This window comes from Pogoniulus pusillus, chromosome 2, assembly GCF_015220805.1.
Source record: "Pogoniulus pusillus isolate bPogPus1 chromosome 2, bPogPus1.pri, whole genome shotgun sequence".
In the NCBI taxonomy this organism is placed as follows: Eukaryota; Metazoa; Chordata; class Aves; order Piciformes; family Lybiidae; genus Pogoniulus; species Pogoniulus pusillus.
In genome coordinates this window covers 786,280-802,543 of record NC_087265.1, presented here as the reverse complement: position 1 = coordinate 802,543, position 16,264 = coordinate 786,280, and the positions used below count along the sequence as shown (strand labels likewise).

The 16,264-nt window shown below is 49.6% G+C and overlaps 1 protein-coding gene across 7 annotated transcripts in view; it reads left to right on the top strand.

The window, feature by feature from the left end:
- Positions 1-16,264, top strand: part of LRP1B (LDL receptor related protein 1B) — a 646,717-nt gene that overhangs the window by 468,713 nt on the left and 161,740 nt on the right. For all 7 annotated transcript variants that reach the window (XM_064154536.1, XM_064154527.1, XM_064154516.1 and 4 more), the window contains 5 exons: positions 5,001-5,132; positions 6,372-6,599; positions 8,736-8,910; positions 9,175-9,269; positions 12,326-12,475. In XM_064154536.1, the coding sequence (XP_064010606.1) occupies positions 5,001-5,132; positions 6,372-6,599; positions 8,736-8,910; positions 9,175-9,269; positions 12,326-12,475 (780 nt within the window). The remainder of the gene's footprint in view (positions 1-5,000; positions 5,133-6,371; positions 6,600-8,735; positions 8,911-9,174; positions 9,270-12,325; positions 12,476-16,264) is intronic.

Here is a 16,264-nt window from a genome sequence, read left to right as displayed (position 1 = left end):
GAGGCAGCCACAGCCTCCCTGGGCAGCCTGGGACAGACTCTCACCACCCTCACACTGGAGAGCTTCTTCCTCAGCTCCACTCTAACCCTGCTCTGCCTCAGCTCCAAACCATTCCCCCTTGGCCTGCCTCAGACACCCTCATGCAAAGTCCCTCTGCAGCCTTCCTGCAGGATCCCTTCAGGCTCTGGCAGGCAGCTCTGAGGTGCCCCTGGAGCCTTCTCTAGGCTGAGCCTTTGCTGTGATTTCCTCCTGCTCCCTACCTGTTGGCAGCACTATCAGCTGCCCGTCCGAATGTGCCTTCCCTTAGGCGTCCTTCATCTCCGGTGCTGAGCAGCCGAGGGCGGGTGAACGGCAGGTCCTTGGTGCGGTGCTGGCAGGTGGCAGTGTTGTTGCTCCTCCTAACAGTCATGGCTGCTTCTACCATCATAAAGAGATGTTTTTAGTGGGCTTCAGAGTTTCTCCTTCTCTGACTCTTTGGATGTTGAGCTCTTCAAAGTTGCTGTATCCCTGGCTTGGGAATCATAAACGTTAATGGAAATAGTTGGAAAGCTTTGTCTCATGGTCAGGAGTCCTTGGACTTGTGAGTCAGAGCCTTGACTTCATTAGCTGTGAAATAATGAGGACACAGTGGTGATTGGAAGTGGCAATGAAAGGATGTGGTAGGATGCTGAGTTGAGCTAAATGCTCCCAATTAAACTTCTGCAGTTACTTTGTTGGAAGGATACTTGGAGATCATCTCCCTCAGTAGATCCCCATGGAAAACAAAGAACTAAGTGCAGCCATTTGGTTTTGGATGCAACCGGAGCTGTGCCAGTATTAGAAACAGGAAGCTGCTGTTGTGGTGTTGCTGACCATTTCCTAACCTCTTGTTGGAGAAGAGAGCTCGGAACCTCCAGGCGAGCTGGGATGCCAGCTTGCTCAAGACAGTCCTTCTGGTGCAACCACGGTGCGTGTGTGTGAAGGGCTAGGCAGAATTCATTACCATGTGCACCATTCCAGTGCAAGAGGGAACATTTGCCTAGCTAAAATCTGATGCCACAAAGGGACAGATTCAAGATGAATGTAATATGGAGGATAAGCAGGTCCTTGGTGAATGCATGGTCAGAGGTTGCAAGAGAAAGTGATCATCTGTCAGCTGGTGTCAGAATGCCTGAGCAAGTGTTCTAAGGGCCCCAAACCCCCACACTTTGCTTAACTAATGTTCTAGAGGGCAGTGTGATGACAGTGATGCATGGATACCAGTGCTCAGGACTGCAAGGGAGAGCACTTGAAATCAATTAAATCATGCCAAAGGCTGGCCAGCTGGTGAAAATGCCACGTCTGTGGGTGGCTGTGACCAACAGGTTGTTGGAAATGGTTAGGACAAGAATAAAGAGCCACAGAGGGTGCTGTGGTGATGCTGTGTGAGTCTCTGTCACTGCCTGCAGTACTGTGTGCAGGTCACAGAGAAGATAGCAAGAGAAGCTGACAGGCTGATCAAGAGTATGGAAAAGGCTTTTGGGCAAGGACAGGTGAGCTGCTGCTGCTGCTTGAGATATCGCTTATAGCCAGGCTGCTGCATGACAGCAGGCTGTGAAATCGACTGTGACAGGCAGAAGAGGAGTGAGGAATGGCTGTGTGCTTATTCCCAAGAGGACTGGGAGGGAGTGCCTGAAGTACCAATGGTCTGGTAGACTGGATAGGGCTGGTTGCTGGGTTGGACCGGATGATCTTGGAGGTCCCTTCCAACCTGGCTGATTCTATGATTCTAAGTAGCAGAGGGAGATAGGAGGCAGGTTTTGGAGAGTGACAGCATTAGCACGGCTGTTTGCCTGCAGAGCTAGTCTGTATTGGGTAGTGAGCAGGGAGCTTAGCTCTGCCTGGGTGGCAGCTGTATGGAACTATGAAAGCATGTGTGCATCTATGTGTGTATGGGTGCATACAGGTGTGGTGCCACAGGGCATCTTCAGCTCATGCTCCTCCAGCTATGCACGCATGTGCAAACAGATCTGTCTGCTTTGGAATGCTTCTTTTCCCACCACTTTGCTATTCCATCAGTTCTGAAAGGAAATGCTGTGTGGACAGGTAGCACACAAGTTGTGCTGTCTCCTCTTGCAGGCTTTGAACCACAACTCTTTAAGGTAGTGATGAACTAAAGGCCGTTGGGGTTTGTGCTGTTCAATTTGGATTCCATGCTCAAACAGCAGCTTTGGTGCAGAAGAACACTGTGCGGGGGGGGTGATTATCCCAAGCCCCAAGCAGATCCTTGTGACAGGCAGTTGTATGGGTATAAAGAGGAGGAGGTTCCCCTGGAGTTGTTGCTTTGCACTGGCAAGAGGAGGAGGCTGTTTTGTAAACCATCTGACTGAGTTCTGCGTGTCCCAGCAGCAGGCTTAAGAACATCAAAACCGCAGGAGGTTAATGAGTGGACAATCCCCTGGGGTCTCTGAAAAGCTGACTGAGTCTGTGAGCTTCTTCGGGACGTTGGGGAGACCCAGCACTGTGCTCGGTGTGGATGTGTGGGGCGCAGGGATGATCTTCGTGTTTACTGTTAGTAATAGCCCATTAATAATGCACTTTTATCTGGAAGGGCTCCTGGAACCTTCTTAACTTCAATCTCTCCCCCTCGGCTTCACATCTTTTATCTTGCCTGTGAAGATGTGGACTTATTAAAAGAGGTCAGCCCAGGTTTTTTCTGCAGCTGCAGGAGAAGTTAACTTTTTTTGTTGCAATGTTTGGGAAAGACAGAAGGAAATCTACTCACTGTGTAAGGGTAAGAAAGTGTTTAGCACTGTCCAGTAGCAAAGAAAATATTAAGTCATCAAGCATGAGTAAATATTGTTAAGCTTGGTGGTCCAGCTGACTTCCTGGGGGAGGTTTAAAGGAGCTGACAGGGCGGATATGGGGAGCAGCTGTTGGAACAGCAGGAGAAACTGCAAGGACTTTGGGAATGCTGAGTGACACCCAGCCTTTGAGAGGGGCAAGTGGGAACTGCAGCAGCTTGTGAGCTTTTGCTGGAACAATGGAAGATGCTGAATTGCGCTGACCTGCTCGTCCCAGGCTTTCAGAGCTGCATTCTGCCCGCAGGCAAGTTGGTAGCTAAAGGGTTCGGGAGCTGAGGGATGATGTTGAGGAAGCACACGTGGCTGAAAGAGAAATGATTCACTGAAGCAGAGCTTGAGTCTTTGAATTGTAGTGCTGCAGTCTGGGCTGAATTTATTTCCCAAGGCAATTAATACATCAGCTTTCCCTCATCATCTAATTGCTTCTATTACAGGCTAGCACCGCGTTGGAGGAATATGTTCTAAGCTAATTGGGTTTGTTAATTATATGTTTGTCTTTCTAGGTTAGTCCTTCCCACTGCCTTTCTCAGCACTGCTATGTTTCTAGAGGGTGTCTTTCTTCCAACAAAGGGAGGAATCAGCACTGATTCATGCTTGGAGCATCTCTTCAGGAGTGCTCTGGAGCTCTGTGTGTGTGTAACAGTCAGTGAGGACCAGTCTAGGTTCTGTGAGATGAAGCTGTCTTCTGCAGTCAGCCTTCTTTCTGCTCTTGAAAGCTCTTTTACACATCCTGCTCACTCACTGAACTGTGGGAAGTGACTGGAGAACAACTACACTTAGGAGAGGTTTGACTTTCAGAAAAGTAGAAATAGCTGTTCCAAATCATCTCTGCAGGTTAGCTTTGCAGCTGCCTTTCCAGCAGACAGACCCAAGTGAGAGGGAGCACTGAATCCACCAAAATTCACTGCATAATGTGAGCTTTGCCTCTTCACACACCAGAACTGTGTTCAGATCTGCAGTGCATTGACTCTCTCTTCCCTCATCTGTTGTGGTGAGGAGTGTACAGTTCTCTACGTTGAAATGCCATGAATCACAGAGTCACAGCAGGATAGGGGCTGGCAGGGACCTCAAAAGATCATCCAGTCCCAGCCCCCTGCCAGAGCAGCATCACCCAGGGCAGGGCACACAGGAACACAGCCAGGGGGGACTGGGCTCCAACACCCTCACACAGACAAAGTTTCCCCTCCTGTTCCCGTGCCACCTCCTCTGCTCCAGCTTGCCCCCAGTGCCCCTTGCCCTGCCCTTGGCCACCCCTGGGCAGAGCCTGGCTGTGTCCTCCCGACACTGCCCTGCACATCTTTAGCTCAGCACTGAGGGCAGCCCTCAGGCTGCTCTGCTGCCAGCTGCCAGCCCCAGCTCCCTCAGCCTGGCCTCACAGGAGATGTTCACTGCCTGCAGCAGCTTGGGGGCTCTGGACTGGCTCTCTCAAGCAGTTCCCTGAGCTCCTTTCTGAATGGAGGAGCCCAGAACTGGACACAATATTGTTGATGTGGCCTCAGCAGGGCAGAGTAGAGGGGCAGAAGAACCTTGCTGATCCTAATCTGGACCTGCTTCTAGTTCACCCAGGCTGCCCTTGGCCTTCTTGCTCTCAAGGGCACATTGCTGGCTCATGGGCATCCTTCTGTCTCCTGGACTCCCAGCTCCTTTTCCCCAGAGGTGCTCCCCATCAGATCAGTCCCCAGCCTCTACTGATCTGCTGGGTTATTATTTCCCAGATGCAGGACTCTACCCCTGTCCTTGTTGGATTTCACTCAGTTTCTCCCAGCCAAACTCTGCAGCCTGTCCAGGTGTGAGTGGCAGCACAGCCTAAGGGGGTGTCAGCCACTCTTCCCACTTGGGTGTCCTCAGCCAAGTGGCTGACAGTGCCCTGTGTCCCCATCTGCAAACAGACTGCAAAACTGGTGTCTCAGTAGGAGAATCTAACCAGTGCCTTCGTAGAGTTGCAGTGGGAACTGCCAGGCTGTGCTAACAAACCCCAGCACCGCAGAAGAGTCCATGCTTGGGCAAGAGGTGAGGAGTACCTTGTGCAGCCTGAGCAGCGTGGCAGCTCAGCTCATCAGCGGGCATGGGCCTGTCTGCAAGCAGAGCTGGCACCACTTTCTCACCTGTGTAGCCTACAGTAAACCTTAGTTTCCAAAGGTGTTTTCCTGTTTGCTTTGTTTCCTGCTTCCCTTTCAGCTCCCAATCCGTGTGCTGCCAACGAGGGCAGAGGGCCATGTTCTCACATGTGCCTGATCAACCACAACAGAAGTGCTGCCTGTGCCTGCCCACATCTGATGAAGCTGTCTTTAGACAAGAAAACCTGTTTTGGTAAGGTCCCCCCGCAGAAACCCTAACAGTTGTGTTGCTGCACCAAGCAGACCTCAGCATCCTAAAGACAATCTCTGCACTTCCTTTCCTTGTTTGTCTTGTAGAGGGACACCTCCTTTTGGAGGCTTGCTAAATTCTTCTTGTGTGTAGGGGCGTGGGGCTTTGATACTTGGCACCACAGCTGGGTTTTTCCCCCTGTTGCTTCTGTGCGTGGCCTGTTAGTAAGAGTTCTCTTGGGAAAGCAGAAAGGTTTATCCAGTTACGTGCACCATCAGAAAGTGATGAGTCAGGGCAGCTGTACAACAAAAGGATGCTTAATAGCTTCGGTCTCTACCTGCTGCTCTGAAGCTGCCTTGGCTTCATTTGCAGGGATTAAGGAAATGAAAAGTAAACCTTAGCCACGCAGCCTTGCAGGGCAGTTTTACAGAACATTACCATAAACACCTGAGCTACAAAAGCCTCCAAATGGCAAACAATTGTCTCTGTTATCTGTGTACCCTTGCACTACATTGCTCTGTTCAGTGGTGATTAATAACATCTAGGGAGTACAAAACTCCTCATTTTGTCCTGTGAAAGGACTGCCAGGGAAAGTAGTTACCTGTACTGGTCCTTCACAGACATGTGCTCTGCTCCTGTAGCCTTTGGGGATAAAAAGAGTTCTAGGTTGGCTTTAGTGTGTGGCCACTGCTCACTCAAACTCACAGAATGTTAGGGCATGGAAGGCACCTCCAGAGCTCATCCAGTCCAGCCCACTGCCAGAGCAGCATCACCCAGGGCAGGGCACACAGGAACACAGCCAGTTGGGATTGGAAAGGCTCCAGAGAAGGAGACTCCACAACCTCTCTGTGCAGACTGCTCCAGGGCTGTGGCACCCTCACAGGGACAGAGTTTTCCCTCTTGCCATGGCGCCTCCTCTGCTCCAGCTGTTCATGGCTGTTGGGGTGTAAAAACGAAACAGCCCTTTCTGGGTGGGAGACTTGGGGTGTATTTTTGAAGTGATGCCTGTGGTCGTTTTCCCTGGGCCTCTCCCAAGGACACAGTGACTTAGCTGTGGTAGCATGCTGGCCAGAGCTCCGAGTGGTGCCCCGTGGCTGCTTCGCTGGGGTGGGTGTGCTGGAGATGCTCCACCGCGCATGGACGCGTTTGCACGCATCTCCGAGGTGGCCGCAGCTGAGCTGGCCTGCTGGTGGCAGTGTCCTGAGGAGGGCGAGGAGTGACCTTTTCCCTTGGCTTGAGCAGAGAGGAAGAAGTTCCTTCTGTACGCGAGGCGCTCGGAAATCCGCGGCGTGGACCTCGAGAACCCCTACTTCAACTTCATCACAGCCTTCACCGTCCCCGACATCGACGAGGTCACCGTCATCGACTTCGACGCCCTGGAGGAGCGCCTCTACTGGACCGACGTCAAAACGCAGACCGTCAGGAGGGCCTTCATTAACGGCACCGGCTTGGAAACCCTCATCTCCAGAGGTAAACAGCAGAGCTTTGTGCAGGGCAGAGACCACGCAGTGGAAATTGAGAGCACCTGTGCAGCAGCTGCGCGGAACAAACTGTGTGTGTCTGCTTGCCAGCAGTCTCTCCCACTCTCTCTGCTGTGGCAGCCTTCGCAGCAGAGGTCTGCTGGGGTTTCCTTGGTGGGGTTGTGTTTTTCTGTGCTAGGTGGAACTTCTGGTTAAACTTGCAAAATGATGTGTGCTGCCCCATCAGAACATTGCCAGGCCTGCTTCTTGTGTGTGACTGATCCCATTTGCTAACAGTTACGGGTTTGAGCTTCTCCTAAGGACTTAAGAAGCTTTGTGAGCGCATCCTGGCGGGATTCTTGTTGGATGAAGTCTTACGCCAGTGTCACAAAGATGCCAAAGTCATGCTTTAATCTTTTTAAGAGTATGAAATTACTGCTTTCTAGTTCCTCCAACCAAAACCTCCAAAAAGGCAGGGGATCAGCCCAAAATGGGTCAAGATTATGCATTCAGCATCTTCTGCCTCATTCTCAAGGCTGGCAAACTTGCTAATGCCCACTCACCGTTTGACCTTGTGTAGAACAAGCCAGTGCACAGCCACATCCGTGGCATTTAGCAGTGGCAGCAGTTCTGTCAGTGGAAGCCACAGAGAGATAGTGTGCAAACTGAGCTGGAGTGAGATCATTGACCACCCTTGGCCTGTGTCCTCATCTGCGGAGATGGCCAACACCAGCCATTGCTCTGCCGAGGAGCAGTGACATCCTGGTAGCTAGGTCCTGAGCAGGGATTTCAGAGCCAACATTTGAAGCAAAGATGAAGCTATGCTAACCTTATTTGAATCAATATCTTGCTAAGGATGACTATCACATACAAGGACACTTGTCAAGCTACCAAATTAATCCTGTCTTACTCGTGGTTTGCTGCCTGAGGTGGTACTAGCTGTGTTAACTCCTGAAGGTAGCTAAGCCCTGTAGAGCCACTCTTCAGAGTGGGATAGGGGGAGAAAATTGGAAGAGTAAATGTGAGAAAAGCCATGGCTGAGATAGAGACAGCTCTGTAGAAAGAGCAAAAGCTGCCTGCAGAAGCAGTTGACTCCCTAATTCCCACTGGCTGACGGATGCTCTGCCTGTTCTTGGAGAGCAGGGATCTGATCCGGAGTCTTACAAGTCTTCAGAAGGAAACCCCAAAACTTCTTCAGTGACAAAGCTTCTTGCCTACAGAGCAGTGATTTTAACTCAGACATTCTGCACTGAGCCTTCCTGGTTCTAGAGTCTAAACCTTTGAAACTTCAGCATAGTTCTCTTTTGGAGAGCCCCTGAATGTTCTGCAGACAAGGCATAGCTCAACAAGGGAAGTATGGACCTTGCTTTTAGGCTGTGACTAATACTGACGTATGTTAAATAGTGGTGTTGAGCTTTCCAGTGCAGGCTAACTCGTTCTACAGCCTCATGCCTTAAAAAGCCCACAACAACCACCACTTTTTAGCAGCTCACTGAGTAATCACTGCTTCTGTAAGCAGAAAAATGCACTGTGACCGTCAGCTCCTGACCCAAGATTACACTGAGAGCAATTGTGATGGTTTGAGAGTTACCTGCCCCCCTCTTATGAATTTACCCAGACTAGACTCAACTAGCTGGAAGTTAAGGATTGAAGCTTTGTATTCACAGCATACACAATATACAAGCAGGTTTTTACAATACATACAGCTATGAGTATAAATAGACAATTGAAAGTAGCACAGAAACACAGCAGCCCTCCCAGAAACCAGAGTCCCCAGGAGGGGCTCCCAACCACCTTTCCACCTTCTTTCCACCCCTCTACCTTATCCCAGAGTCTGCCTGATGTGCAAGGTGAGTTTGGAGGACCAGCAAGGGGGGTTAGAAGCAGAATGATTAGTTGGGTTACACAGCAGAAGCCCAGGGAGAAAACACAGACTCTGACTCCAACAGATAGGTACTGTTTTATCTGTGTTTGTGTCCTTGCTTTTATACATCTCAGCAAGCCTAGGAGTGCAGCAGACATCACCACTGCTTCCTTTTCACAGCCTGTCATCTAATTCCTCTCATTAAAAACACTCCAGTTAGCCTCCAACCAGCAGAGCAATGCAGAAACAAAGTCCAAGCCGCAGCTGCTTTGCCTTTTGCAGACACTCAGAGCATCAGGGGCCTTGCAGTGGACTGGATATCGCGGAACCTCTACTGGATTAGCTCGGAACTTGACGAAACCCAGATTAACGTGGCACGTTTGGACGGCTCCTTGAAGACCTCAGTCATCCACGGCATCGATAGGCCCCAGTGCCTGGCAGTCCACCCAGTGAAAGGGTAAGAGCTGTGCGCTTCTAGACGCCCTCTGCAGGGGAGCTCGCAGCAGCCGTCTGCTTTGCCATGTGAGGAGGCTTTTGTCTCAGCCTTGAAGGAAATGCAGGCTTTGGAGAGGTTTTGCTGAGGACCTGAGGGCTCACTGCTGGTTCAGTTCTGTCACCCCTAGTCGTGGGTCTTGCCTGTGCGGGAACGTTTCGCTGGTGATGCGTTAGAGATGCTTTGTGCACCACCCAACCTGCTCAATGTCTTCATTTTCTTCCTCAGTAAGCTCTACTGGACAGATGGGAACACAGTTAACATGGCAAACATGGATGGCAGCAACAGCAAAATTCTCTTTCAGAACCAGAAAGATCCTGTTGGTAAATACCTTGCTATTTTTTCCTCTTCTCCCTGGCACACACAAATCAGAAAGGGAATTAGTGGCTGGAATTCCATGAGAGTGCATTTGTATGGATTGAGGATTGCCTCATTTGATCACTGAACCTCTTTTCAGCTGAGCAGTTGTTGGTTATGGGACTCTAACCCCATGCATCTGTTGGGTTGGCTTTGACTAACTAGCAGTGTTGTGTCCTTAGCTTTGAAACAGTCTGCATAAACATTCCTTCAAAACAAGCTGGGTCACTGCAGAATTCCTGGGGGAGGAGGGTGTTGCCTGGGGGTTGTGCTGTTTGGGGTGCTGTGCTCCCTTCGGTTTTGTCTCTTTGGGGTTTATGAGCATTTCTAAACAGAGCTGCACAAAGCCTGTTGCTGATGATTACAGTGCAGCCCTGTTTGCTGGTTTACCTCTCTCTTTTCTAGGTTGATTATGCTTCAATACCCTTTGTAATTTCTTTTTCCCCTCTTTTGAACATAAAACATAATCTCCAAACACAACAGTTGTAGTTGTTCTGGAGGCTGACCCTTGAGAGCTTTATCTTGTTTGTTTTCTGAGGTGTGTGTGCATGGAACAGAGAAGGGATTCTTTGGTGTTAGGCACTGTTCTTCACCTGGAGCCACCCACCTGCACTTAAAGCAAAACTTTGACTCACTAAGGTGGGAAATGGGAACACAAATTCCAACTGCTGTTCCTATACCTCTCATTTCCCTGAACTTCTGCAATAGAGCAAGCTGAAATACTACTTCATTGTCTGCTAGTGGAAGCTAGGATCCCATCACCTGTCTGGCTTTAGGGCTGGAATCTGTGTATGAGCTGCCAGAAGAGCCCCAGGGTGTCCTTTTGAAATAGCAGCATGGTTTGGGAAATGTAAGTGAGGAAATGGGGAGATGCCTGTGAGAGCAGGGATGGCCTTAGTCGTGGGGATGTTGCATTTATTATTGATTCTGAAGCACAGCAGAGTTCTTTGAGGTGTCTTACACCTGTCCAGGGTGACTTGGGCAGCTGGAACATACTTCGCCCACACTGGACTGTGTCATGAGTATCTGTGATGCTCGTGACTAGAAAGTCTACTGATGACTAGAAAGTAAGCTATCTTCATTGGTAAAAACAGGACAGTTTCTGCCCAAATATGAAATAGACACTGGCTGATGACATTGGCAATAGCAGGTTTCCACCAAGGTGCAGTAATATTACAAGGAGATGCTTTGGGAAGAAAAATGTGGTAGACTTGAGTAGAAGGAAATAGGAAGGTGACTTCCATCATTGGCTGCTGTGTAATTGGAGTACCCAGGTGTAGAAATACCAGTTTGGTGTCTGAAGAAGCAGAACAGCTAAGATAGTGCTGTAACTGCTCTGTAGGTTGCATTCACAGCAGCCTGTGAATAGATCTGTCTGGGTGAAATCAGGGAGCTGGATGGTGGCAGGCAGAGTTACAGAGCATAGGAAGTGCTCATCTCACAGTGGGGAAACCTTTGTACTTGTATAGAATCACAGAACCAAGCAGGTTGGAAGAGACCTCCAAGCTCATCCAGCCCAACCAAGCACCCAGCCCTGGCCAATCAACCACACCATGGCACTAAGTACCTCGTCCAGGCTTTGCCTGAACACCTCCAGGGACGGTGATTCCAGCACCTCCCTGGGCAGCCCATTCCAATGCCAATCACTCTCTCTGGCAAGAACTTCTTCCTGCAGCAGCATGCAAATGCATCCGTGCAAGAGCTGCTGCAAGGACAGGCTCTGCTGAAGGCAACTCTTGATCCCCTGAGCTGCTGCAAGGGCAGGCTCTGGTGAAGGTGGCTGTTGATTCCCTTGGCTTCTCCTGAACCTGTGCTGTTGAGTTCTGGGGGTTGCACTTGCAGAGCGGGGAAGAAATCCCAGTAATGGCAAAGGAGCTGAAAGCTGTTTTCCAGCAGCTTAGGAAGCAGACACCTTTTGGCCTGCCGTGTCAAGTGTGTGTGAAGGAGTGGTGGCATGGTGGCACCTCTCTGTACTGCAGCACGTGGCACTGCCTTCTGCCATCAGGATTCTGAAAACGGATCTAGCTTCCCCCAGAGCAGCAGTTTTAGAGCATGGAGGAACCTCGAGCACTGTACAGTACCTGCAGGCTGAGGCCTTGAGCAGCCAACTCTGGTTGAGAGGTGTCTGTGGGCATGTGGTGGGCAGGTTGGAGGAGATGAGCTCTCAGGACCCTTCCACCCTGAGCCATGCTGAGGTTCAGTGATTCACCTCTGGTGTGGAATGCTGTAATTGTTGGCAGCTTTCTGTTGGCTACCTAAGGTGAGAGAGGTGTAGTGCCAAAGCAAATCACGCTGGCAGGTTTGCCACCATGCCAACTGTGTTGCACCACAGAAGATCTCCTGCTGCAATTACTTGAGCACTTTGAAAGGCTGACAGCAGTCTCAGTGATGTTATCTCTCAGTTCTTTGCTCTTACTTCCAGAGAAGCACTCAGCAGGTTGTCCTGCCTGTAGTTTTATTTCTACTTCTAACGTCCAAGCCCTGACCATGGCGTCAGTTCCCTGTGAAATCAAATCAATGCCATAAATCCATGGCAAACTGGTATTAGATTTGCTGTCTCTGCATTCTGAGCACGTAGGCAGAGGACAGACTCTGTACACTTCTGAAGCACAGCAATTAGCTTGTTTTCCAAGTCAGTTTATTTGTACTTTTAGAACATGAATGATGGCTTCTGGTTGGCATTTACTAGGAGTTAATGACCTCACTTAGGACCTTGCTTCATTCAAGCAGTCGCTCATTGCCAGATAATGCTCTGCCATTTTTTACTGATTGATTTCTGTAGATGTTGGGAGAAACAAAAGGCAGAGCTCTTTTTGAAGGCATGGATTTCTTCACTATAAATGGCCAAGCTTGGTTAGTTTTCGTGCCTGTGTTTTCTGAGCTCTGAGTGGATAGCTAACAAAATCGTGTGTGTGTGTTTATTTTTTGTGCTTAACTACACTTCTGCTCTGCAAAGAGCTTAGGGCTAAATGCTTACATGATCTACTCAAGCCACAGCTAAAATTGTGCATGTTCCTTGCAGGGTTATCAATAGATTATGGGGAGAACAAACTCTACTGGATCAGTTCAGGAAATGGAACCATAAACAGATGCAACTTGGATGGTGGTAACCTTGAAATAATAGACTCCATGAAGGAAGACTTAACAAAGGCTACAGCTTTGACCATCATGGGTAAGTCCAGTGGTAATAACTCAGCTGTTAACTGTTGGGAAGCCAATTAGTCATGAGCTGTCAAAACCTTGGAGGAGCTGTTGGTGCCTTTGTGTAAACAGTACATGCAGTGCAGTCACTAATGTGGCTGTTGGGCTTGTGAATGATTTTCACTGAGGAGAGCTTACAATCTGTGGTAGGTGTTTTCTACACAGCCTTGCACCTGTGTGCACAGGATGAAGGTGGCAGCCTGTTGGCTTCTGCTTGCTGAAGTTCCTTGTGAAGCATGTTGGAAGGAGGGCACTTAGGCTTTTTATCACTTGTTTCTTTTCTGCTCCTCACTTCTCTCTTCTGTCCTACTTTGGAATATCCCTAGAATCACAGAATCAGCCAGGTTGGAAGAGACCTTCAAGCTCCCCCAGCCCAACCTAGCACCCAGCCCTAGCCAAGCAACCAGACCATGGCACTGAGTGCCACAGCCAGGCTTGGCTTCAACACCTCCAGTCACGGCCACTCCACCACCTCCCTGGGCAGCCCATTCCAATGCCAATCACTCTCTCTGACAACAACTTCCTCCTAACATCCAGCCTGAACCTCCCCCAGCAGAACTTGAGGCTGTGTCCCCTTGTTCTGTTGCTGGGTGCCTGGCAGCAGAATCCAATCCCACCTGGCCACAGCCTCCCTTCAGGTAGCTGCAGACAGCAATGAGCTCTGCTCTGAGCCTCCTCTTCTGCAGGCTGCACACCCCCAGCTCCCTCAGCCTCTCCTCACAGGGCTGTGCTCCAGGCCCCTCACCAGCTTTGTTGCCCTGCTTATTGCTTTTAGCTTGCACCTGGTGGAGACTTCTTTGGGTTACAAGTTCCTGACTGATATTTGGGTCAGCCAGTTGTCTGGATTTCCAGGTGTGTGCTACGTAGTCTGTGTGTTAGACTGGTTAGAAAGGTTCAGTTTGTTATACTTTGCACATCAGAAATGTTCACAGACATCTAAATCATTTAAAAGAAAAAAGAACCCAAGAGAGTGGTAACATAAGGAAAACTCCTAAAAGCTCCAGGAGTCATCGCTGACTGTTGTGTGACTGTTACTTTAAATGGCTGCATAGCCATCACCTGGCTCTTGCTGGAAATAGGAGCAGTGTGTTCAGAAACTGCAGGGTGTCAGTGGTGTCACTGCAAAGATAATTTTGGACACATCCACATTTCCTCCCAATGCTTTCCTCGCCTCTGTTTTGGAAATTAAAAAGAGTAAAGCTGAGTGGATAGGCAGACTTTTCCCAGGACAGTTGGTCCTCTCTGCCAGGTTTGTATCAGGCATTTAGTTTGAGTAGCTATGTGATTAATCAGAGATCCAGATGCGCACCTGGGTGGTGTGCTGGTGAAAGTGACACTATCTTAACTCCAAAGGCTTTTTGGACACGGTGTAAAGGAAGTCATTAAGTAGTAACTGCTGAAAGAGTTAGAGATGTGACCAGTACTGATCTCTAAACGCTGGCAGAGTGTGTTGGAGTGGGCATGCCTTTAACACATCCTCAAACAGGAGCAGGCAGAATGCTAATACAGACGATTGTCTGCTCCTCGTTTGATTGGGAACAGAAAGAGAGCGAGTAGGTGAGCTGTTAGGGAGCCATTGGGAGTCTTTGCTGTGAGCAGCTGTAAAGAGTATTTATTGGTGCTCTCACTCAGGTGTCTGTGGTGTCAGGTCTTCACCTGTGATTCACAGAAGCTGCAAAGCTGCTGATCCGTTTGGGATGCTGAATAAAGAGTTTATGGCTGTCGTTACAAGAGGACTGTTTGATGCTTGTTTGTGTGGAAGTGGCTGAGCTTTTGCAGGTGTGGGCATGGAAGACTCTGCCGGGTGCTTTTGCAGCATACCTCACACCTAATGTTCCTAGGGTGCTGTGCTTTCAGGGGTGATGAGAAGTCTTCCTAGTCAGGACTGGAGAACAACCTTTACAGTGTGCCTGGATTTTCCTGTTTCTTTTGGCTTGGGGTTTACTCATGGTTTTGGAGTCGTGGCTGGGATAAGTGGAAAGATGCTATTGCAGCATGGTTCCAGATAGAAATCCTTTGGAGAACAAACACATACAGGTTAGTAAGCAGTGCTGTAGTGCTGGTTGGAAAAGATGGAAAGCTTCTGTACTCATTTCTCCAGGATGTTTGTATGCTGTGACAGATACTGCAGCAACACAAATGCTGTCTGCTTTCCTCAAGGGCTGGTGGCTTCACATCAGCTTCTTGGAATCAGCTGTTTGTGTATGTCATAGAATCAGGCAGGTTGGAAGAGAGCTCTAAGCTCACCCAGCCCAACCTAGCACCCAGCCTTGGCCAATCAAACAGACCATGGCACTAAGTGCCCCAGCCATGCTTGGCTTCAACACATCCAGGCATGGCCACTCCACCACCTCCCAGGGCAGCCCATTCCAATGCCAATCACTCTCTCTGCCAACAACTCCCTCCTAACATCCAGCCTGAACCTCCCCTGCCACAACTTGAGACTGTGTCCCCTTTTTCTGTTGCTGGTTGCCTGGCAGCAGAGCCCAACCCCACCTGGCTACAGCCTCCCTTCAGGTAGTGGTAGACAGCAATGTCTATGAATGTAGAATGGCTTGGAGCGGAAAACCCAGTGTGAAAGGGAGCAAGATAAGAGATCTTTGCCTGCTGACCTAGCACAACTAGCAACACCTAAATAAAGCAGAATGTGTGATTAGTTCTCCTGTGAGATTTGCCATGATGGTGTGTGAAAATTTAGTGCTCCTGTTGGTCTGGTTGCCTGCAAGTTTAGCAGGAAGCTTTCCCAGGTGACTCATAGTAGTTGTGATCTTTATTGTGTCACTTTGGATCCATTGCATGAATTTTCTTGACTGCTCTTATGTGAGAGCACAGCAAACACACAGAGAACAGTGTAAGCTGGAATGTTTCTACTCTGTGCATACACTGAGCAAGCTTTCTTATCATCTGAGTTCGGGGGGGCTGAAAAGGAGGCAGATGATGCTCTCTGTGCCCAAACTTCTAACTGCTCCACAGCATTTAGGTTCCACTTTGTGCTGCAGCCCTGCAGGCATCTTCTGCACACCTCTCTCTTGGCTCCCCAGGTACAAGCAGTATTTTGGGCAGGTTATGGCTCGTTTCCTTTTTTAAGATATCTGATCTCATATTGGTGGGTTATGTTTCCACTGAGGGGGAGAGGAAGTAGAACTTGGGTGTTTTGAGACTCCGTTTGTACAGTCCCTTTGTAATCTTATCAGGTCTCACAGTGGTCTTCTGTTGATTATCAGAACCTTTATTGATCTGAAGAGGTAAATGAGGAAACAGTGGAAGGAGCCCGAGCAGATTGAGGGGCCGAGCTAGTGTGTTCTGAGAGTGCCCTGGTGCCCATGCTCTCCTCTGCCCTGCCAGGGTGCAAGCAGAGAGGGTTGGCAGGAGCAGTTCTGGATCTCTGCAATGCGCCCTACCGCTGCTGCTCTCTTCGGGCACCTCAGTCCTCCTTGCTCTGAACCTGTCCTGGCCGTTTGGGAAGAGTCTCCTCCGCAGCAGTTCTGCAGCCATCAGCCTCCTTGTCAGAAGGCAGCAGCTGCCAGACACCTAAGGGTGAACAAGTAGCCTCTGTAGAGGGCTGGTGCCTTCCATCCTGTGTCTTGAGGCGTTCTGCAGAGGAGGTCAGCATCTTCTGACAGCTTCCAGTACTTTTTGCTATATATTACTGTGTTGCAAAAAAAGTTTTCAGAGCTGTAAGAAAATAATGACAGAGACTTGGCCCCAGACTGATATCCTTCATGCTGTGCCTGGGCTGCTTTGCTCTGCTGTCCCTGGG